The following is a 22,954-nucleotide window of genomic DNA, read 5'->3' as shown; positions in this document are numbered from 1 at the left end:
GGGGTAGCAGGCATTTTACAGCACCTACTCTGCTTATGCACGGGGTACATTAATCTGGATTAGAGCAGGGGTCCCCTTTCAATACACCGGAGGCTTCACTGACCCCAAAGTGAGATATGTGGTATGGACAGGTCGCCTAGTGGGACGTGATATAACATTAATAAATATATAGCTCCCAATGTCAATCAAGGGCCCTTCTTCACACGCTTATCAGGTCTATTAGCTCCATACTTGACCCATATGTCAAATATGGGGTGGGGGGGCTTTAACTGCGTGGTAGATCCTGAAGTGGACAGATTTCACCCCCCCATTACCTTACTCACCAGCGCTTAGAACAGCATAACATTTAACTAACTGGCAGACTCAATGGGGCCTCATAGACTCCTGGTGCAGCATGCACCAATTAACACAGGATTACTCCTATTTCTTGGGCCTACACAAACTACACATACAATTAAATACCTTTCTTTGCACACCCAATGCACATTGACTAGTAGATGATGTGGCCTGAACGATATTGGACCACAATCCGTTGCTCCTCCACTTGAAGTGGACTACACCCAGGCCACGCATCCCCACATGGAAGCTAAAACAAGAGTGGCTTGAAGACCCCGCAGTTTCAAGAGGCAATAAGGCAACACATAGTTCAATACTTTGCAGAGAACGAGGGCACAGCAACTACCCCTTTAGTAGAATGGGATGCCTTTCAGGCCGTCATAAGGGGGAAATGTGTTGCCAAATCGGTAGGGGGCAGAGACACACTTGCTGCGATAGATACAGTTAGCTGAGAAGATGCTGAGGGGATAGAGTCAGAGGAGGGTAGCCCCTTTTAAACTACAACGCCCACTGGGAGATGGTGGTCTTGCTACTTAGCTGCACAGTTGCAGTAATTCACACAATGTTTTGCAATGCGCCAAACACCCGATAGACCAGTGGGACCATTTACGCCACCACTACAAAGCTTAGTGAGAGCCCTACTGGGAACAGTAGAGAGTATAACGCAGGAATTTGAAGTCATCCGACTGTGCTGGCGCCAGTGCCTGCATAAAATATGGACAAGGGCCCAAAATTCACCAAATCTACCCCGACGATGCTGAAAGCATTGCCCCACGGAGGTAGTTGGGAGGGGATGACAGCATGGATGCAGGGGTGACGAATGTAGGGGACCTATTTAGAACAGATTAACTCCTACCCATCTACACTTTTTGGGAGAAATACTGACTGCTCCAAGGACACTTCCTACTCCATAGAGCAATCACAATGGCTGTCTGAAAACATTGGAGTGCTAGCTTAACAGAACCATGGGCTCATGTAGCTAATAGATGTCAATAGCAGTGGGCAAGATAAAGGCAATCTCTCGCCTCTATAGAGCAATTTGGGGAAATACACTCCTACCTTTAGACACCCTAAAAGCAAAATGGGAGGATGACTCGGGGGGCACCTATCCCAGAAAAGAATTGGGCGGACATTTTAGACAGGACCCTGAAAATATCCTGCAATGCCCACTTTATGTAAAATGAAATCGGTAATTAATTTAGAGTATACCTCACACTGAGCCACAAACAAATACTTTCACACAAAGGGGGCAGCCTGTCCATGATATGGGGCGGAGGGAGCAGACATCAAACATATCTTCTGGGACTGCCCTCACTTAGCGACATATTGGGCAGAAGTTACAAGAGTAGTGGCAGCGGTCATTGACAGAGTGGTCCCTTGCGCAATGCAACATTGCGTCCTGGGTTGGTTCCCCCACACCACCAAGACAAAAGTAACCATTAGATTCCAAGACCATGCATATGTTCTGGCTAAAAACGGAACCAACACAACACTGGAAGGCCTGAGTGGCCCTAGAGTGGGGGTATGAATGAAGGAGGTTAAGCGCTGGGCTACATGGGGGGGGGGGGGTGGAGTGCTGCTGCTGGAGGCGAGAAGAGGACTGCATATCTTGTATTGGCATGCGCCTGGGAAGCATTTGTGGAGAGCGTGAAAGACACAGTCCAGAGTCATCGGCAGGCCTTTCTCCGGCCTCGATCCTCTCACTACAACGGCGTGAGGAACTGACAGCACATAGGGGATTATGATCTAGAGCAACTGAGATATGTAGATGTCCCCTACCGGACTCCCTCTGTCCCCTTCCCTACGCGCCTGCCGTTGTTCCTTACCTTTTATGAGATACACACAGACCACCAATTAGAGACGTAACTCCTGCAAATATACTGTGGATGCGACTCAAGGGAGTTGGGAGGGATGTAGAGGGGTAAATGGTTAATTTAAATTACAATACAAGTGCACGACCAGCGAAACTAACCTCATCAGAGGCTAAATGATAATGCCTGCACTTAACTACAACTGCACTATGTTTGTAATGTCAGAACCTTCAATAAAACCTGTTTTAAAAAAAAAAAAAGAAGAAGAAGAAGAAGATTAGTCTGGTGAGTCATGAGCATGGCATCAACATCGAGCACATTTGGCATGATAGACCATGACATCCAAAGTGCTGTCTTTGGGGGGGGCCACTATGCAAATATTTTGAATGCAGCAAACTAGTTTATACTCTATTTTTAGGATGTTCTACTTTAAGCCAATGATGAGGTGGTATCACTGGTAGTCAGTAAGTTTTAAACTTGTATAATGTGAACCTCGAGTCCTGACATACAATGTAAAATTTCCTAGCTTTCATTAATGAAAGTTTCAATTCTATTAAGAACGTGGAGGCAAGGATTACTCCATCCAACACTCAGAAAACTCTACTGCCCCAGAACGGGGAGAACTTCAAAGTAGTATTGGATAAGTATTTATAATTTATATATAATAGACATCTGCTGAGCAGTGAATGGATGCAAAATCCTCATCTCCGTGTACTTAACAGAATTTAAAAACATGTTACTTACCTTCGGTAACGCATTATCTGGTAGAGACAATATCTAGCTGCAGATTCCTTACCTTCGGATTTCCCAGGCGTCACACTGGATCTGGAAACTTTTGTGTGAGCAGTACCCATGTGCACCACCGGGTGGCTTTGTTCAGTTCCACACAGCTTTGTCATTGGCGTCAGAAGTGACATTGCGGTCACCTACATAGGTGCCACCCAGGTGCGTAGACGTCAGTTACTTTTCACTACTTTCCACGCCAGGAGCGTAAAGTGAAATTATGAATGTGTGCCAAAACTAGGGCCCTGAAAGGGAAACAAACTTAGCTCTAGAAATCTGTCCACAGAGTGGGGAGACATGGGTGGGTCTGTAGGGGATCTGCAGATAAAGATTGTTTCTATCAGATAATAATGTGTTACCGAAGGTAAGTAAGTTGATCATCTGACAGAGACTTCTAGCTGCAGATTCCTAACCTTTGAATAGATACCCAAGCAATATCCTCCTGATGGTGGGATGCGGACACATTTTCTAAATTAGAAAGTCCTGCAGGAACGAACGGGAGAAATGCCTGCCCCTGCGGACCTGACTGTCCAGGCAGTAGTGTGTGGCAAATCTGTGCAGGGACGCCCGCGTTGCTGCCTGACAGATGTCTAGGACTGGGACTCCTCTGTCGTAGTTGGACTATTGCTCCTAAGCGAGACTGCTGGTTTAGGGAAGACAGCACTTTTGTTTATAAGAGACTAACTCACTCATACAAGTCAACCCAACCCTCCCAGCACACAAGCAGTACCTCACCAAAATTCCAAACAGTAAAAGGTGATTTCTGGCAGCCTTATGCATGGACTCCAGAGAAGACCTCTCATCAGAGTCTTGGTGGAACGAAGTTATCCATTTCTCACGTTAGCAACAAGTCTCAGTCACACACAGGCAATGAAGGAGATGAAGGAGAGTTTTCAATAGTTTTACTGAAAAGACTGCAATCTGCAGTAAAATGCATGAGCTGCTATGATTAGGATAATGAACAGTAAAAGAAGCATAATTGTGAAGATGAGAGTTGTGAATACAAAAAACCCCACTATCTTACAATAAATATGAGATGTAAAATGTCTAACAAAGAGAACCTAGGGCCAGATGTAGCAAAGGGTTTTACTCATTTTGTGTCTATGGGAAAAAGTGTTCGTACATATGGCCCCTAATCTCTAACCTAATGAGAACTAGGTATGATAAACCTAAACTGCCAATACCAAGTCCATGAGAAGCGCCACCCAACCCTTGTTACCTTGGAATAAGATCTCTAGGTCAGACTTCGTGGTGACACAAGAGCTAATTTCTCCAGCAAGGTTAAATGCAGTGTGGATGGCATCTGGAAGGAATCCCTCTAGAGACCTTGTCCGTGTGAGATGTATTTATACAGATCATGTAGGATCCCTGACGCAGGAATGTTATCAAGCAACTGAAAAGGAGGTAGGCTTGTGGCAGCAATTATATAAACAATCCCCAACAAGTGTACATTATGTTCCTATCACACGTAAGTGAGAAAGGGACATGATGTTAATACTTCCAAACATCACTGATCATGATACTGATAACAACGCCTTTACAGAGTGGCAAAGAAATAATAAAATAAAATAAATGAACTAAAATAGAGCAAGCTAAGTAGGTTAAAAGTCACTAGGCGACAGGGACATAGGCCTGCAAGCCAAAAGGCTAAGCTAAACTCCTGAGTCTCGATAAGAACTAAAAATAGATTCCCCACACCACAAGCTAATGCCGTGGTTGCAGCTTTTCCTCTGGTGGAGTGGCCCTTTAGCCCCCAGGAGGCTGCTTTTTAGCCAGGGTGTAGCAGATCTTGATCCGGAGAACGACCCAGCACAAAACAGTTTGTTTCTGTACTGACACTTCGTTAGCTCCTACATAGCCCACAAAGAGTTGGTCGTCCACCCAGAACTCTACTGTGCAGTCAAGATAGAATGACTACACTCTTTTTGGGTCTAGACGGTGGAGTCGCTCCTCTTCTTTAGAGGGATGTGGAGGAACATGAAAGGTGGGTCGGGTGACAGATTGTCCCAAATGGAATGGGGTCACCACCTTATGTAGGAAAGAGGCCCGGGGCGAAGCACCACCTTGTCCAGGAACACCATAAAATCAGGAGGCTTGGATGTCAAAGCCTGCAGCTCACTCACCCTCCAGGCAGATATTGATGTCACTAAGAAGGCTGTCTTGATGGTAAGCAGCCGGAGGGGACAACTGTGTAGTGGCTCAAAGAGAGCACACATGAGGTATTTGAGAACTAAGTTTAGATCCCACTGAGACATGATGAAGGGGGAAACATATTTATAAGCCCTTTCAAAAACCTATTAACAATAGGGGACTTAAACAAAGAAGGTTGGTCAGGCAGCCGCAGGAAGGCAGACAGAGCAGAGAGATAAACCTCAAGGGGGCCCACAGCAGAGGCCTGCTGGGCAACGGTAAGAATGAAAAGAAGAATACCAGAAAGAGAAGCAGAAAGAGGGTTGATAGACTTTTCTGTACAATATTTTTACAAATGTTTGTCATCGGAAGGCGTATGAAGGTTTTGGTGAAGGGCCACCAAGAAAACTTTACAGACTGCTGGAGAAAGGTCAAAAGTTATCAACCTTCGCCACTCAATCTCCATGCAAGTAGGCGTTGAGTTGACAGGTTCAGGTGGAGGACAAGCCCCTGCTGCTGCAACAGAAGATCCTCCCTAAGGGGCAGCTTGATCGAAGGATCGATGCTCATTTTCAGAAGTTCAGAATACCAAACTCTCCACGTTCAGTCCGGAGCCACAAGGATTACTTCGTCCCGGTCGTTCTGGACCTTCTTGAGAACTCTGGGCAGAAGTGGTATGGGCAGAAAGGCATAGAGAAGGCCTAAACTCCACCAGAGACAAAAAGCTTCTCCGAGCGATAGCCACCTTGAAAACTCCAATGCACAAAACTGCGTACATTGTGCGTTGTGTTTGGAGGTGAACAGATCCAACTAAAGCTCTCCCCACTGCTGAAATAGTCCTTGTGCCACGTTTGAATGGAAACACCATTTGTGATCCGCTAGGCACCGACGTCTGAGTTTGTCCGCCCTGGCATTCAGAGAACCTGCCAGGTTTTGAACCATCAGGGATATGCTCTGCTGTTATAGCCATTTCCAGAGATGCAGGGCGTCTTCACAAAGTGTCCACGAACCCACCCCACCCTGCTTGTTGCAGTACCCTCTCTTAGTGGTGTTTTCTGTGAAAACCTGCATTAACTTCCCCTTGACATAGGGAAGAAATGCCTTCAATGCTAACCAGATCGCCAGAAGCTCTACCAATGTGATGTGGAGTCTGTAGTCTGCCAGAGACCAGAGTCCTTTGATCTCCACCTCTACCAGATGGCAGCCCCAAAGCAGGAGTGATGCATCAGGTGGGGAAAGGAGAGGAGACTGCCTTTGATGTAACTGTGGTTGATAAACAACCACTACAGAACCATGTCGGAGAAATTCCACTGATGCTGCGCCCCTTCAGGTACTACCACAGGGCCCGCATATGCCATCTGGCATGATTCACCAGCAGGATGCAGGAGACCATGAGGCCCATAAGTCTCAGAGTTAATCTCACCGAAATCCAAGGTAGAGGCTGAAACATTGGTATCATAACCTCAATAACCTGAACTCACTGCTCGGGAGGATAAGCCCAAAACTGCACTGTGTACATTACATCTCCAATGAAAGGAACCCTCTGAAAGTGGGTCAGGAATGACTTTGGCACATTTATAGTGAACCCCCAGCAAATGCCGGAGGTCTGCTACAGTCTGAAGGTGGGAGAGAACAGCCTAGGGCAAACCCGCCTTCAACAGGCAGTCGCTGAGGTAGGGAAGACACACCCCCGACCGGGGCAGATGAGCTGCGACCACCACCGTCATCTTGGAGAACACCCGAGGGGCACTGGTAAGGTCAAAGGGAAGCACGGTGAACTGAAAGTGCCTGTGGCCTACCTTGAACCACAGGTAACGTCTCTGGGCAGGCAAGATGGGGATGTGAAAATACACATACTACAAGTCCAATGCTACCAGCCAGTCTCCTCGGTCTAGGGCAGACAAGACCTGAGCCAAAGTGAGCATCTTGAATTTCTCCTTTTTGAGGAAGAAACTTACAGTTTGCAGATCTAGAAAAGGGCGAAGACCCTTCTTCTTTTTGGGTATCAGAAAGTAGCGGGAATAACAACCACTGCGTACTTCTGGTATTGGAACCCTTTCTATAGCCCTGTTGACCACGAGAGCTGTAACTTACTCTCGGAGCCATGTCTATTGATCCTCTGCCACCTGTTCTTGCATTGGCAGTATAGGGGAGGAAAAGATGGGAAAGAGAGGGAGTAGCCCTTTCGATTGATCTGCAAGACCCAATTGTCCGATGTTATGGACTGCCAGTGACAGACAAATTCTTGCTACCAGACCCACAAGGTCGGAATACACTGCGTTCACATCCTCACACAGCGTGGGAAGCTTGTGCAGGGCCGATATAGGGATGACGCAGTGGTGCACACCTTCTGTAAGCACGAAAGAGGTGAAAGGCAGACTGGGGGGTGAGATGTCACTGAGAAGCCCAAGGACTTGGCCGTAGACCACGAGTCCTTTAAGTGCTCCAGCGCCTAGTATGTCTTCTCTCCGAAGAGCCGAGTACCATCAAAGGGCATGTCCATGAAATTGGACTAGATATCAGCCCAAAAAGCCAGATGTTTTCGTCAGGTGTGGCGTCGTAAGGCCACCATCGACGAAACCGCTCTGCCCAGCGAGTCAGTCATGTCCAAACCACACCTAATGGTGAACTCTGCTGCATCTCTCCCATATTTCACTGCTTGCGAGAGAATGGCCGGTCCTCCTCCAGAACCTGTGGCAGAACTTGCCCAACCCTATCCCAAAAGGTATGGCAATAACAGGCCATCAGGCATGCAGTGTACACTGACCACAAGGCTGGTGGAAGAAAACACTTTCTTGCCTTAGCTGTCCAGCCTCTTGGAGTCACTGTCTGGGGGAGCGGCAGGGAACACACCATGAGGAGTTGAGGCTTGGACTACCAAGCTTTCTGAGGTGGGGTGCTGGGTGAGGAAACTAGGATCATCCGGGTCAGGGTGATGGCAGTGGGCAATTGTCCTGTTCACAGGAGCCCCTGTGCTGGGCTTGGACCAAGTTCCCAGTTGGACGTCAGTCAATGCTTCATTAAAGGGCAAACGGGTTCGGATGAAGAAGCCCCAAGCTGAAGCACTTCCGTCAAGAGGTTAGTCTTGACTGCCACGGAGGGAAGTTCGAGGTCAAGGACTGCAGCTGCCCTCTTTACCATCAGAGCATAAGATGCTTCCTCCTCCTTATCCTAGGTTGGTGGAGGGAGCAAGCCAGTATCTGAAGAGGTGTTCAGTCCACTGACATCTCCTAACTGTCTAATGATTCTGGGGTCTATAACTGGTATTCTAAAGGGTCCATTGATCCCCCTCCCATTATTCCCCCATGCCTGGCTGCTCTAACAAATGCTCAGACAATGACCTAAGACTGGTGGGCCCTGTCAGCACCACAATCGGCGTCGATCAACGCAGTTCCGACTTCGAGTCATCTGTAATGAGAATGGGAGTGGTGTTGTTGGGGAGCATCGGCGGTGCCGGCAGCATCCGCCTCGGAATCGGAGCCGACGAGGGTCACATTAGCACAACCAGCACTGATCTAAGGTCAGATCCGTGAGGTCCCATCGGAGCCAAGGGCAAAGCCGCCGGCACAGAACATGATGCGGCCTCCTCTGACCCCGCGGGCCCACAGGTGCTCCGGAGGGGTTGACTCACTCAAACACGAGGCACATGGCTACGTAGAAGTCTTTCAACTGAGTGGGCGTTGCTCCGTCTCTCTGAAATGGGGGGCAGCGCAGAGTCAGATCTGGCAACGGCTCGGCAGAACCGTGCCTAGAATGCTGATGTTCCCCACTCGTTGTGTCAGTCATTAGATGAGGCGAAGTCAAAGTTCATTTGGAATCCTACTTCTTTTTGTGCCTCTTTCCTGAGCGTCCAGAGGGCCTTAAGTGCGCCGAAGAGAACTTGGGGCTTCTGGAGCTGTCCCACAACCTTCTCCTCTATCGGGTTTGGGATTTCCTAGGAGTCGTGCTTGCCGACATTGACCACCAGGCCGCATCCAGCTTCAGGAACCGCTACCTCAACGCTTTCGGCTCCATGACCCGGCAGTCTGAACACAACTTTGAATCGTGGTCACGCTTGAGACACCATAAACAGACTAGATGGGGCTCCGTAACCGACATCCGAAGTGGCACAGTGACATGCACCACACAGCTTGAAACCTGTCTTCCTCAAAGACATCCTCAACACAAAAATGGTTGACAAATAGTATAAAAAATGTACAAAAAATAAAAAATACCTGCCAAAAGAGAGACAACGGTGTAGCTCTTCCCGGGATCAGCGCATACTGGCATGGAAAGACAAGAACTGATGTCCACGCACATGAGTGGTGCCTTTATAGGTGACCACAACGTCACTTCTGTCGCCGAAGATGCTGATAACACTGCACAGAACCGAACAAAACCACCCAACGGCACGCAAATGTTTCTGGATCCAGTCTGATGCCTGGGAAATTTAAAGGTAAGGAATCTGCAGCTAGAAGTCTCTATAAGATATGTTTCTTCACAAAAGCTAGGAATTGTTTACATTCTAAACTATTGCCTTGGCTTCTTCAATTGTCAGTCTAAACTTTAGACTATATATTGGTTAATATTTAGATTGGGGATTTAAATAAGAATTGAAATGATTATCAATATGGCAACCTAAAGGGGCCTATAACGGTTTTACGATAAGACACACATCCAAAATATTATAGCACTACTCTTGCTAGGTGCTGCAGACTAAGCATTATGATTCATACACCCTTTCACATTTTATTGTGTTTTTTTGTATCTAAAGTCTTTGGAACCAAGATTCTTTTTTTTTTAATGCAGCTCTGCCATCTGGTGCAGATGTGAGGAAGAATCAGACTAGTTGGGGTGAAGTTTGCTTAAGAACAGATCCAGTTTAAATCCTAATAAGAAACTGCCACACACATATACAACTGCGGTAAGACACATCCATTATGTGCAGCCTGTGATTTATTTCATCAACAGCAAAAAATACAAGTTCATCTTTCAGTATCCCAAAGTAGTAAACCATGTATGAACTTAAAAAAGATGTTTTTGTACTCCTAGTCAACTAACATTAGAATTAAAAGTGATTTGTGCCATCAGGAGATACTGGCAGAGAACATACAAATCACTGCCACAATCCACAGGCACTCCCCCAAAGCCTGACCCTAAAGTTGCACTGCTGAGGATTATTGAAGGATGAGCAAAAACAAGGGCACAAAAGATACTGGCGGTTGTGCGGTTCCCAGTTGCTAAGAAAGCCCGATGGTAGTGACAAGATTGGTTCCCCTCCACCTATCCCCCACAAACTAACAGAACACCAGGATGAACTTTTGTGCAGCCACTGAACAAATGAAATACTAATAGATGGGCTGTGAGCCAAATACAGGAAAAGATGGGGCAATGGTTTTCCAATTGATCAAAATGTTGCCAACATTATGTGACATTGCCGCCGGGTGGTTTAGGCCAGGTCATCAATTGTTAAAGAGAAGGGGGTTCAGTGGGGCACTCTATCTTCAATTTTGCTGAGTTGTAGAAATTAACTGGGCTGCATAATGTACTTTGGCAGGTGGCTTGTGCCAAGATGCATTTATATGTCAATACAAATAGTTATGTGATTTAGTTTTTGTCCCACAGTATAGAGCACTGTTTTAAGTTAGTTGTGGCTGGTAATGAACGTCTGATTGGCAAACCTAAACATATTAAAATTAATTGAATTGCCACTTGTTCTCGGTCACTGTTTTGAAAAGGCCTATGTTAGGCTCTGCTGCTTATATTTTAATGACAAAAGCAAAAGCAATGTCTATTTCAAGGCTACGCTACATTCGTCAGACGCTAAGTAGATAAGTAGAGTTGCTAGAGCTTCAAGTCCAGCAAAAAAATGTTAACACTTTTTCTAAGCTTGCCAACTACAGTTATATTGGTCTTGAGGCAAAACTCCTTTACTCTGATTGACTAGGTATGAGAGCATGGGGGTAAATAGGATTTTTTTATCACAACAATTGCAAAAACAGCATTTCTCTTTTAGATCACTCACACAGAAACAGATCACTAGGAGGGATGGTTCCATATGTTAACTGCTTTGGGTCTCCTCCGTGCGGGGATACAAAATATGGGTTTTCCCTGGATTTAGAATGCCCTCTGGTGCAGAGCCAGTCTGTGTGAGCTGAAGAGACATTCAGATTTGAGGCTCTGGTCATTCAGTGGCAGACAGCAACCTCTTGCTGTAGTCTAACATATCAAAAACATTTTCAAAATCTGCACACCAAACAGATTCTATTAGTAAGTGGCAGATCTCCATCATTATACTGACAAATTAGAGCCCACACAAAAAGGCCCATTTGCAGATTTTTCCCAAAATTACCCAAAAAGATAATATTTCACTTAACTGTGGTGATAAGAGATAGATTAATCTTTGTGCTCTCCCCAGGGTAGCATTTAATTTAAAAGAGGAGGAGGGCCGTGGGCACCCATTCTGTCCTAAGCCTTTTAAGGCCCTTAGACCCTGGGGTCCCAAGGCTCTGGGGACCCCATGCCCTGAGGCCAGCTCACAGACTTTGTCCTTGCGAGCCCGCCTCCAGGACACAGTAGTTTTCCTGTTTGAATCAGCGTGGGCATAGAAACATATGTTTGCTCTGCCCGATGGATACATTTTTAAATCTCCTGCTGAATGGGAGCAAACATGCCTTCCCTACCTGCAGGAGTGCGAGCCACAAAGGCATGTCTGCTCTCACTTGCCAGGATATTTAAAAATGCTCCCATCAGGAAAGAGCATACTTTTGCTTGTCTGCCAGTAGGGAAGCGTATATGGGTCCCACCCGACAGAAAACAGCACAAGCAGCTGCTCCAGCTAGGTGGGAGCAATGTGACTGCCCAGTATACAGGGTGCCAGCTGGGGCAGTAGGGGCCATTGGCTTCCTCTGTGGCCCCCAAATTACTGCTTAGCAAGTGCTGCGGGTGGGTACTGAGGCACGCACCTACAAACAAGTGATGCCCCTAAGGATGAGTTCCCAAGTGACCACAATGGGCCTGGGGAAGGGGCCACGTGGCACCCCTCCTCTTCTTTATGGAGTTTTAGTTATCTTAGGGCGCAAGTTATAGTTGCTTGAAATACCTCTAACTATAACTACTGAATTTCTATGGATTTGTGCAAGCAAATTCAGAACATAACTATAACTCCTCTGCAACCTTTGATTTTTTCAGTGAATTTCTATGTTTTTTTTATATGCAAGCTAATTTTAATTACTATACGCTATTCTGGCCGGCCTTCGGCCGTATGCAGCAGGGGATGGTCGCGTGGCCTGGCTTGCAGCCAAGCCCTTATAACCATCCAAACCTGCACCACGCACAGCCTTTGGCTACAGGGCCTGTCTCTGTCAGTGGATCTGTGAGTGGGTGAATGAGTATCTGAGTGGGTGTGTGAGACTATTGTCACATAGGTTCTCATTATCCTAATGAGACTACTGGATCTGGGCAGCAGAATCACCTGGACTGCGGGGGACTGAGTCTGAACCCGCGCCATGCGACACCTGTCGGCATAATCCGGGTTTTGTTACGGCTAATTAGCAGTGCCTCATCTCCACCCAGGGGCAGGGATGATAGGGGCAACGGGGACATGACATAAATGACTCCTCTGTGAAATCATGGTCACTCAGATCTCATCCGTTTCCCTCAGTTCCATTAGTCTCACGTATGCAAGGACAATCAGAGGCAGAGTAAAGTTCAATAAGGTTTTGTTAAAGTAACTGCATCTTAGATAATAAAGCGTGTATTGCAATAATTAGGACGATGAAGCACAATAAGATTAAAATTGTGACAAGGAGAGTAAAACACAAGAATAATGCTACCATACTGTCACTAAGGTCTGTAGAGATAGTTCCTAACTAAGATATGTTAGAGCACAGCATGTTAAGCTCTAATTCTGCCCTTTAGTTTTTCCTGGGAAAACATCATCCCTCAAACCTGAGGAAGAGGCCCCATAGTCTACATAAGCAGCTGCAGCGAAGCAATCAGCATACAGTCGTGGTCATCTGGCTGGAATCTCCCTCTACCGTACATGGGTCAAAGTAGTATTTTTATTATAAAACATCGGATGTTCCAGGATAGGATCCCCATGTAAGAGTGTGTATGTTTCTGTGAACATTGGAGACAAAGCGTACCACGTTTGTCAGCAACCTATCTCACTGCAGCTTTGAGAAAGCACAGAATGAAAGAAATGTCTTGTTTAACAACGCAGTGCTGACCTAGGCGAAGAACAGCTAGATAGAGAAAATATTACAAGACCGCACATGAGGCTACTATTAAAATAACATAACAAAGTTCAAATAAAACATATCTAGGTTAAAGTGCACGCTGCAGGCCTAGAGTGCTAAAATAATGTGTATAAAACTATAGCTAAAATGGCTACACAACACTGTGAGTGGGTCAGATTGAGTGCATGAGTGTCTGAGTGAGTGTATTGGGGTCTGAGTGTGTGAGTGGGCTCCTGGGTCTCTGAGTGCATGTATGAGTGAATGAATTATTGTACGTATGAATCTTTGATTTTTCTTTCAAATTTTTTCATACTTGCGAAAATTCTGCAATACTGCGCATTGTGACGAAAAATTATTTTAAACCTAAAATTTGCCGCTAAATCACACCGCTGGGTTAGGGTTGGGGTACCTTCACCCTGACCCCTTATACCACTCTAAATTTGGATTTTCATTCCTGGAAACGGTGTCCCGTGAAATAAAAGGGCAGATGCAACTTTCTAGTCAGGTTGTGGTCAGCCAATTGCAGTGCTTCTTTTCGCAAGCGTATTCGCGAACAGTCACAATGTTTTGTGAATTACTCGAGAAATTCATGAAGTCATTGGGGCCAGAGATATACAAAAGTATTTCCCCTTCAATTTCTTAAAAGCTACTGAACAGATTTTCACCAAATATGCAAAAGCATAATCTGAGTACCAAAAGCTACCTTTATCCCAAATTTGGTGTAATTCAATCCAGTGGTTCGGACTGCAGTTGTGATCAAAACTACTATGAGAATTAAAATGGGAAACATGCGTTTTTTGACCCCACTTTTCACTCGGAGGCCGCTTGACGGATCACCCAGAAACTTTCCATACGCAACAAGAATCACCGGGGCACTTTTTTGGGGAAAATTTAGGGAAGATTTGTCAAACGGTGCCAAAGATACAGGAAAGTCAAAAAAGCTTTTTCTATGGAAACATGGCCCTAACTATAACTACCTACTGGCAACTGCCACTGCGCTTTAACAAATACTCACTGCTTTCAGCTGGATATAAAACCTTTATCTACTCCAGTACTGCCTCCGTAGCCTTGTTCACTGATGGCGTAATGCCATTTTGTGCACACATTGACACCAATTCCAGTGTGTGACGAGAAAGACAAAATTAAAAACAGACTTGCATGTCAATAACCATGATAAGAACAAGCTTTCAGTTTGGTATAAAAGTTCAACACTTAAATGTTGAGTGCAAAAAGGTTCCGAAAACATTAATTTGCCAATGCTTTTGAATGCTTTTATGCCAAGTGACAAATAATAATATAACTGATACAAATATTTTAGACGAAGAACATTGATGCTTACAATGCAATCTTGCACACAAATGATTGCAAAAATATAACTAACGATTGCAAAAAGATATCTAAGGAAGTGCCTTGTGCTGTATACCTGTCAGTAGCCATAAGTAGTGTCCCAACCACTCAAAAAAAGCAAAGATTACAGGGACATTATAGTTAGGTTCACATTTTAAATGTATAAAGCCATAGAAATCCAGCTGTTATAGTTAGAGTTAGTTCAAGTAACTATAATTCGTGCCCTAAGTTAACTATAACTATCACCATGCACAGTTTTCTCCTCAATAGTTTTACTGCAAATATTATACTGATATTATCAATGATGTTATTAAAGATGTCATGAGTGTTGCAATATATGGGGTAATTAGCAGTGCATGGAGAAGACACGAGTTATAGTTACCTTAGGGCTGAATTTCTAAGGTTTTGTACATTTAAAATGTGAGCCTAACTATAACGTTCCTGTGACCTTTGGCTTTTTAAGTGAATTTCTATGCTTTTTTTAATTCTATTTCCTAACTATAATGTCCCTGTGACCTATGTTTTTTTTCAGTGAATTTCTATGGCTTTTTTTTTTTTACCATAAAGAAATTTTAATTAATATATGTTGATCCAACTGCTGCTGCGCACGGCCCTGTGGCTAAACCACTATAACCACGGAGCGGATTGGCCATAGGGCCTGACCTACGACCAGACCCTGCGGCCAAACCCCCATAGCCACCTATCCCTGCATCACTTAGAACAAGAAATGTTCTGACAAATTGAAAAAAAAATTGTATCTGGCAAATAAAAAGAGTGAGATAACCTTTCTGCATGTACCTTAAATAGTTGAAGTTGAAAAGAATTTAGAGCTAAGAAATGACAACTGACACTTACACTGGAACCCTCAACCTTATGTGTGAGGGTCTGGGACCTTAACCATTAGGCCACAGGTGACTCCTTACTGGTCATTGCCCACCCATATCTATGACATTCAAACCCAATATAGATTATTAATGGAAAAAAGTTGTAATTGTTCCATCACTAGCGATGTTTTACATTCAAAACACAAGTAAATAAACAGACACTGCCGTGAGATACCAGGATTTGAACCTTCAACCTTCTAAATGAGTCCAAGAGCTTTACTTGTAGGCCAGAAGAGACACTTTTGTGTAGTGCATCACAACGTAACTATAACATTTGTATCAAACACCACACTAGTGTAACTTTTTCAAGTCATTCTATGGAGAGACCATTGCAATAACAATCCATCTCTCTCTCTTCCATCCCAATATGGAACGGAAGAGAAAGAAAAAGTAACAGGACCACAGGGAGTGCACAAGACCCTCGGGGGTCCTACCCGGCTCCTCGCCTCCAGCGGGAGCGAGCATTTTTCCTGCACGCAGGGAGCTGCTTGAAATCCTGCTCCCTGCATGAAGGAGCAATCTTTTCATATCCTTTCCTGCCCGCATGACAGCCCCCACGCACCCATCTCCCCGCAAAGCTATAATGTTGTTTTCCTGGGGAGGTGGCCGCGCTGGATCATTATAGAAGAATTTATGCCACCTGGGGGCAATATTAAAAGCAAGTGTGGGAGACCGCTCTTACCTTTATTTTTTGTAAAGAAATTCACGGGGAAATTCAGGAATATTCACGAATTTTGCAATGAATTTTTTTTAAACATGCTTTTTTGCTCTGGCGGGTTCCCAGGAAGACCCCTGGACCAAGACTAGGGGGCTACGGTAACTGTATCCTACCCCTTTTTCTTCCCCCCACCCCCCATTTTTTGGGTGGGGGGGGGGGGGGGAAACACGGCTGAAGCAGAGTCCCAAAATGGCTGCCAATACTTCCTCGTTGAAGTATTGACCGCTGATAAAATCTCAGCACGAGATTGGGACTATTCGGGAAATATTTGTGCTTCTGGAGATACACATATGGAGATCCTTCAATATCTCAAAAACTACTGAACGGAATCACACTAAATAGCAAAAAGTGTGATCTGTGGACCAAAAGCTACATTTCTTTCTAATTTGATGTAATTCCGTCCAGTAGTTTGGGCTGCAGGTGTGTCTACAGAGAAAAAACAACAAGTGATGGACGGAATGCTGAACATTGTCAAACATTCACCCCCAGTACAGTGATCTGGGCCTAAATCCATCGTTTTTTTGCTGCCCATGCCATTCCAGTTTGGACCCAGCCATATGCAAATCAGTCTTGACCCTGTTCCCCATGGGAGCAGTCCAGCCCAAACTGCTAGGCCAGGTCTTCCCTGGACTGGAAACAAGCATCCTGGGACCGGTTTCGGGGTTTCACCCCTCATCAGCCAGGCTAGCTTGAATCCAGTGGCATTGGAAGCACGGGACCCACGTCTGGGCATACCCTTCCCACTTAGGGCGACAAAGCAAAAACAACAAGTGATGGACGGAATGCTGAACATTGTCAAACATTCACCCCCAGTACAGTGATCTGGGCCTAAATCCATCGTTTTTTTGCTGCCCATGCCATTCCAGTTTGGACCCAGCCATATGCAAATCAGTCTTGACCCTGTTCCCCATGGGAACAGTCCAGCCCGAACTGCTAGGCCAGGTCTTCCCTGGACTGGAAACAAGCATCTGGAAACAAGTGTCTACAGAGAATCTGTGGGAATTAACATAGGAAACACACTTTTTTTAACCTCTCCTTCTCTGCCCCAGCTTGATCACCCCAGAACTTTCCATGCACGACAAGACCCTAGATGACACGTTTTTTTGGAAAACTTTGTGAAGCTTCGTTGAGCGGTGGCAAAGATACAGGCAAGTCAAAGAATGCTTTCCCTAAGGAAACTAGAGGCCCGATTTAGAGTTTAGCGGATGGGTTACTCCATCAAAAACGTGACAGATATCCCGGCCATCAAATTATGATTCCCATAAGATATAATGGGATCGTAATATGGCAGACGGGATATCCATCACGTTTGTGACAGAGTAACCCCATCCGCCAAACTCTAAATCAGGCCCTAGGTCCTAGCCCTGGAAACCGCCAGTAGGTTATGAAAATTCTCATTTTTCTTTTTTCTTTTTCCTTTCTCTCTCTTTTTCTCGCTCTCTCTACTTGTGACTGAAAAGAGTAAGGAATAAATATGCAGCTACTACAATACCAGCACAAAAATTATAATCATAATGGCACAAGACAGCTTGCCTTTCATGGACATTTATTTACCTTTAAAAGTATAAACAAAATGTATTCACACATTCTCTTCTTAGCATGGAGGAGTACGCCAAAGTATTTAAACAGGATAATTAAACTTCACAGTTTTTTCAGGTATCGTATTTTTCCTTGAAAACTGCCTGAGAATAGACAGTGCTGCAGGCAGGAGCAGAAAAGATTTCTGAAAATGACTGCTTTCCCTTAAAGGGTTTTCCACTGGACCCACAACTGACCCATCCCGTACAAAATCACCCATCCCAGCACTGTTCATATATCTTTTGCTATTTAAGACTGCATCACAGCATGTTTTTAATGTGGGTGTGTCTTTGTGGGAGTGGTCAATGATTAAAATTCTTCCTTACTCTGCCAATCTCACTCTCCCTCCTTCCCAACTGGTGTAGAACTGATCCAAAGCCCCCAAAAATGATGGGAGGGACAAAGCATACATCTGGTCCCATTTATGGTCTCATAATCACTACAAGACCGAGGATAAATGTTGCTAGGCCTATATATTTAATTTCTTTTTTTAAAATAATTAGGCTGTTTCTATAGCATTCATGCACTGTGAAGTATGAGAGTTCTACAATGACCTTTTAACAATAAACTATATTTTGGCTGAACTATTTACTCTAAGAGAACATGCGCATTTATACGATTTACTTACTATTACCAAATCACACATGAAGCAAGGTTTCCATTGAGGTGAGTCCTCCTCACTCTATACAGTTTCTACAGAGCAACAGCTGTGTCTCTTTTACCCATGCACCATTTTTTCCCTAAATGAGATGCCTTCTGGTTGTTACCATTACCACTTAACATCGGAACCATCTATGTGGGAAAAATATCAGACTCCAGCTTGATCCCTCATAACAAATCTCAAGATACCAGCCTAAAATGTACATCATTGTGGGAAGATTCATCCAGTGAGCGACGCTAGCGAAAGGCAACAGTGAAAAGGCCTTACTTGGTCACTATTTCAATGTGAGGCTACAGGACTGTTCTTGGTCAAAAAATAACACCTTACGTGGGAGGAGGTAAGTAGGTACTGTAATTGGCCTGAAACTTATCAACCAAAGACAGATGGCAATCCACTGATTTATGCATGCATAACTGTACTGCAGCCTACTTGTCCACCTCTGCTATCTTGCACTGATGAGTCGTGCAGTAGTCTTGCTCACCAGCCATCTATCATTATTCAAGATGTTATACCAGTTCTAGGGCTTTTGCTTTCCCCATTTTGCAAAGGGTTGTCCACGACTAGGGCAAAGGTAAAGCAGGCATTGACCCTGGAGCACGGTGAGGTGGATTGGTGATGAAGGTGGTACACTGAGGTGGAAAGGAGTACAGTGGGTGGGATAGGCGCTTCTCAGTAATCATTACCACATAGGAAATGTGGCTGTAAGGTAATATTGTAGAGATTCAGGTTGAGTGCTGCTCTGCATTGTAGTTAGGCAGGCAAGATTAAAGTTCACTTAGGCAAAACAAAAGGGAAATGTCAGTATGTCACTGAGGGATTGTGGTACATTGAGGGGCGACTAAGAAACCCTTTGTTGAACAGTGAAGGACAATGGAACAAAGTTAGAGGTGGTGTCTATGTTTTCTCGCTGCAACAGAACATCAGAGACACTCAGTTTCCCCTGGACACTGTCTGGCAAGTGGCCAGCCCTATACACAGTATGGAAAGATTGAGTTACTTTTACCTGAAACTAATCTCAGGCTTAATTCCATACACCATATTCATATCTATTTTACAATGCAGTCAAATGTACTTTGTTTGCCCAAAACCGAAGACAAACAATATCAACAGCAAACTAGTCCTGTAAGGTTATTAACAGGTAACATTTAAAAGTAGCTGTTGTACCTCTGGGGTGTCAATGTCATGAAGAGGGGAGTCAATTTCTTCATCATCGCTGCCTTTTCTTTTTCTTCTATTACGGAGAGTTTGGATTAGATTTTTGTGAAAATCACAAATGTAAAGATGCTTTGCCTTAAATGAAAAAAAACAGAAATACAGTTATAAATGTGGTAGGTGTTCACTTATCACATGTATTTAGTTAACTACAAAAAAAACTTGAAAAAACATAAAAGCAAGGAAAGATAACAGCCAGTTAATATAACATACAAGAAATAAAGTAGGAGAAACATTTTCAGTTAACTATGAGCAAGGGCCATCCAACCACCAGCATAGAGAAGTTGAAAAGCTTTCCAGGTGACATGGATCTAAAGTACCACCAGAAACACATTACCTAGCCCTTACATTCAACTTGCGTCCCTGCCTTCAGTAACACACAGTAGGACTACTACAATACATGTCACAAGCTGTTCAATTGTTCTAGTCCATTTCCATGCTATTGACACACCTTTATCGTGAAAAGCTTTTGTGTTATTCTTCAGCCTCAGCTGTCAAGTCTTGCTTAATACCGCCTTCTTTTACAACATATTCCCTGCTTCATCGTGCACACCTCCCCCATTGAATTTATAATCGTGATGCAATTAAATGTCTTAATCTAACCCGCCCCACCAATAATTCTTCCCCTTGACAGGACTCCTGGTTGTGACCTTGCAAAATCTTGTTAGCCCTTCTCTAAACAGCTGTGATTCCATCTCCACTTTAGAGAAATATGGTCTTTAGAAACTACATTACATATTCAGGTAAATGCCTTTCCAATAATATCAAACATACAAGTTTTTTTTGTTGTTTTTCTTTTACATGATAACCCCAGCTCACTGTTTTTACTATATACATAGAAATCCTTTTAATTAATTCAGTAAGATAACTAATTTGCATCTATGGCACGGGATAGATTCAAGAAATCAACATTTTTAGGAAACTATGGTATGAGGAAAGGAGAGGGACAAAAATCAGACTTTGATTTCACACTTATCGGGGTGCTTTCCTCCACTAATACTTCTCTCCAAGGCAGCAACCTTTTCCCTACTCTAATTTAAATATATTTTTAAGTTTGTTTAGGTTTTGGGTAGGGTTGTAGTTAGAGGTTAATGCAACAGGAGATTAATATATATTATATGTCTATAATGGAAAAGCTGTACATCTTCAGTAGGGGCCTGGGCACAACTGACAGGCTACCCACAATGATGCATTTCAGCATTCCATGGTTTCATAACGAAGCACAATGAGGTCAGCATGTCTCCTCTGAAAACAATATACTGTTAAGTGACATTGTGATAAACAGCATTAATGGATGAACTGTTTAAATATATTGTGAACAAAATCTTTAACAATACCTTTGATAATATTTGGAAATAAAACATCAAACAAGTCAATATCTCATAAGCACAGACTTTTTCTACTGAGGGAATAATTACCCAGCAAACATAGCATAACCACCTTAGAAAGCAAACAAAACTATATACACTCAAGTATTAATCCCTGAACCTTTATGGTCACCTCTTGTATCACGCAATAAGCCGCAAGTGACCAGTTCCAGTACCACATATACTCTTCTTTTCTTGAAAACTCACAAAATCAAATATACCCTTCCCATCCTCAATTCCATCTGCACATGCAGCCATTTTGATAACATTTACTTCCAGAATTCTCACTCACTTGGAATACGTTATTTAATAATGCAAGTCTAGATACATTTCACAAACCACCTCCAATCATTCTCACAGAATTTCCTCGTATTTCTCCAAAATCTTCACAGGTTACCAAAACTGAGAAATCCTAAACCACAGAGGGTTTTTGGTTCTTAGGCAATTGCCAACCCTCAAACTTGACTTTAAAAAATGTGCTATGACTCATTATGCACCATTAAATTGTGCTTATGGTGTGACCTTACCATAGCTTCTTCTTAACACACCATGATTCCTTGTTTCTAGACTACTGAACTATACAAACTAGTAATGCTTTACTCTTTAACTTCAATTAAACAATCAGACTCCTTTAGTTCTTTCACTTCCAGGGTCATTCTAGATAAACAGTCAGCCCTGACATTTTTGCCTCCAGTCATGTAAATCTCCTTCAAATTAAATTCCAATAACTTACATTAGCCCGACAGTCAACATTTTGATCTTGACCCCTCTCAGGAGTATTAATCCGGGGTCGATCGCCCATTATCAGAATGAGTGTCCTTCTCCATGAGTACACTCAGAAATTCTCTATGACAGAGGAAGAGGCCAACATTTCTTTTTCGATTTAGATTACCTGCATGCTACAGAATAGCGGTCTCAGAGCAAATCCTACAGGGACTCCCATTTCCCCCTCGATCTTTGTAAGAACATCAACCAGATCACATAAACCATTAAATACCTTATATTTCCCTCTACCAAAGGTTGTAACACTGAAACATTTGAAGAGCTATTTTGCTTCATTCAAAACATACTTGGCATTGGTCAGACCAAACAAATTCTTCCCCTTTTTAGGGTCGAGCCTGCGTCGCATGCGCATGCGTTTCGCTAAGCGAGACGCTTTAGTTACTATAAAGGGCTCGGAGCCCCGTCCACGTCACGTCAGTGTCTGTCATTGGTTTGTGGGCTTGCCTGTTAGAATCTGCTTGATTTTATTAGTGGAAGGCATGCATACGTCATGCCTTTTCCGGTGGATAGCCCTCCTCGGAAGCTCAGCTTCCAGCGCCGGATCGGAGGAGAAATGCAAAGCAATTCTCCTCCAATCACGTGGAGGTGGTCAGAGAAGCCTGGAAGGAGAGGAAAGGCTTTTCCTCTCCTTTCAGGCTTCTCTGAGCATTTCTGCTGCCCGATGGCGATGCGATCGGACAGCAGAAATGCCACTAGAAACCAGGGATTTTTTGTTGTTGTTGTTTATTTCATAAGGAGAGCGGCCCCTTGGGCAAGGGCCGCTCTCCAGGGGGGCAATTTGTCTGTTTCTGCCCCCCCCCTCCCGGGGGCAGATCGGCCTAAAATTATTAGTCACTCCCATGGCCTGTGTTGTGAGGCTAGCAGATTTGGACTTGCTCCTGCTGTGGCAGACTCCAATATGGAAGAAGGGTAGGGCAGTGGAGAGGTCACTTCAAGAAGAAGCAGACTCCCAACATAAACTTTAAAGACTTAGGAGGTTATTACAACTTTGGAGGCGGTGTTAATCCGTCCCAAAAGTGACGGATATACCACCAGCCGTATTACGAGTCCATTATATCCTATGGAACTCGTAATACGGCTGGTGGTATGTCCGTCACATGTGGGACAGATTAACACCTCCTCCAA

General features: G+C 44.2%; 1 protein-coding gene across 1 annotated transcript in view; it reads right to left on the bottom strand.

Annotated features, from left to right (window-relative positions):
* SAP30 (Sin3A associated protein 30) overlaps nucleotides 1–22,954 on the bottom strand; it is a 118,514-nt gene that overhangs the window by 79,262 nt on the left and 16,298 nt on the right. The window contains exon 2 of the mRNA XM_069244404.1: nucleotides 19,632–19,757. Within this exon, the coding sequence (XP_069100505.1) occupies nucleotides 19,632–19,757 (126 nt within the window). The remainder of the gene's footprint in view (nucleotides 1–19,631; nucleotides 19,758–22,954) is intronic.

The sequence above is a fragment of the Pleurodeles waltl genome, chromosome 1_2 (genome assembly GCF_031143425.1).
Source record: "Pleurodeles waltl isolate 20211129_DDA chromosome 1_2, aPleWal1.hap1.20221129, whole genome shotgun sequence".
Classification (NCBI taxonomy): Eukaryota; Metazoa; Chordata; class Amphibia; order Caudata; family Salamandridae; genus Pleurodeles; species Pleurodeles waltl.
This window is presented reverse-complemented; position numbering and strand designations above follow the sequence as displayed.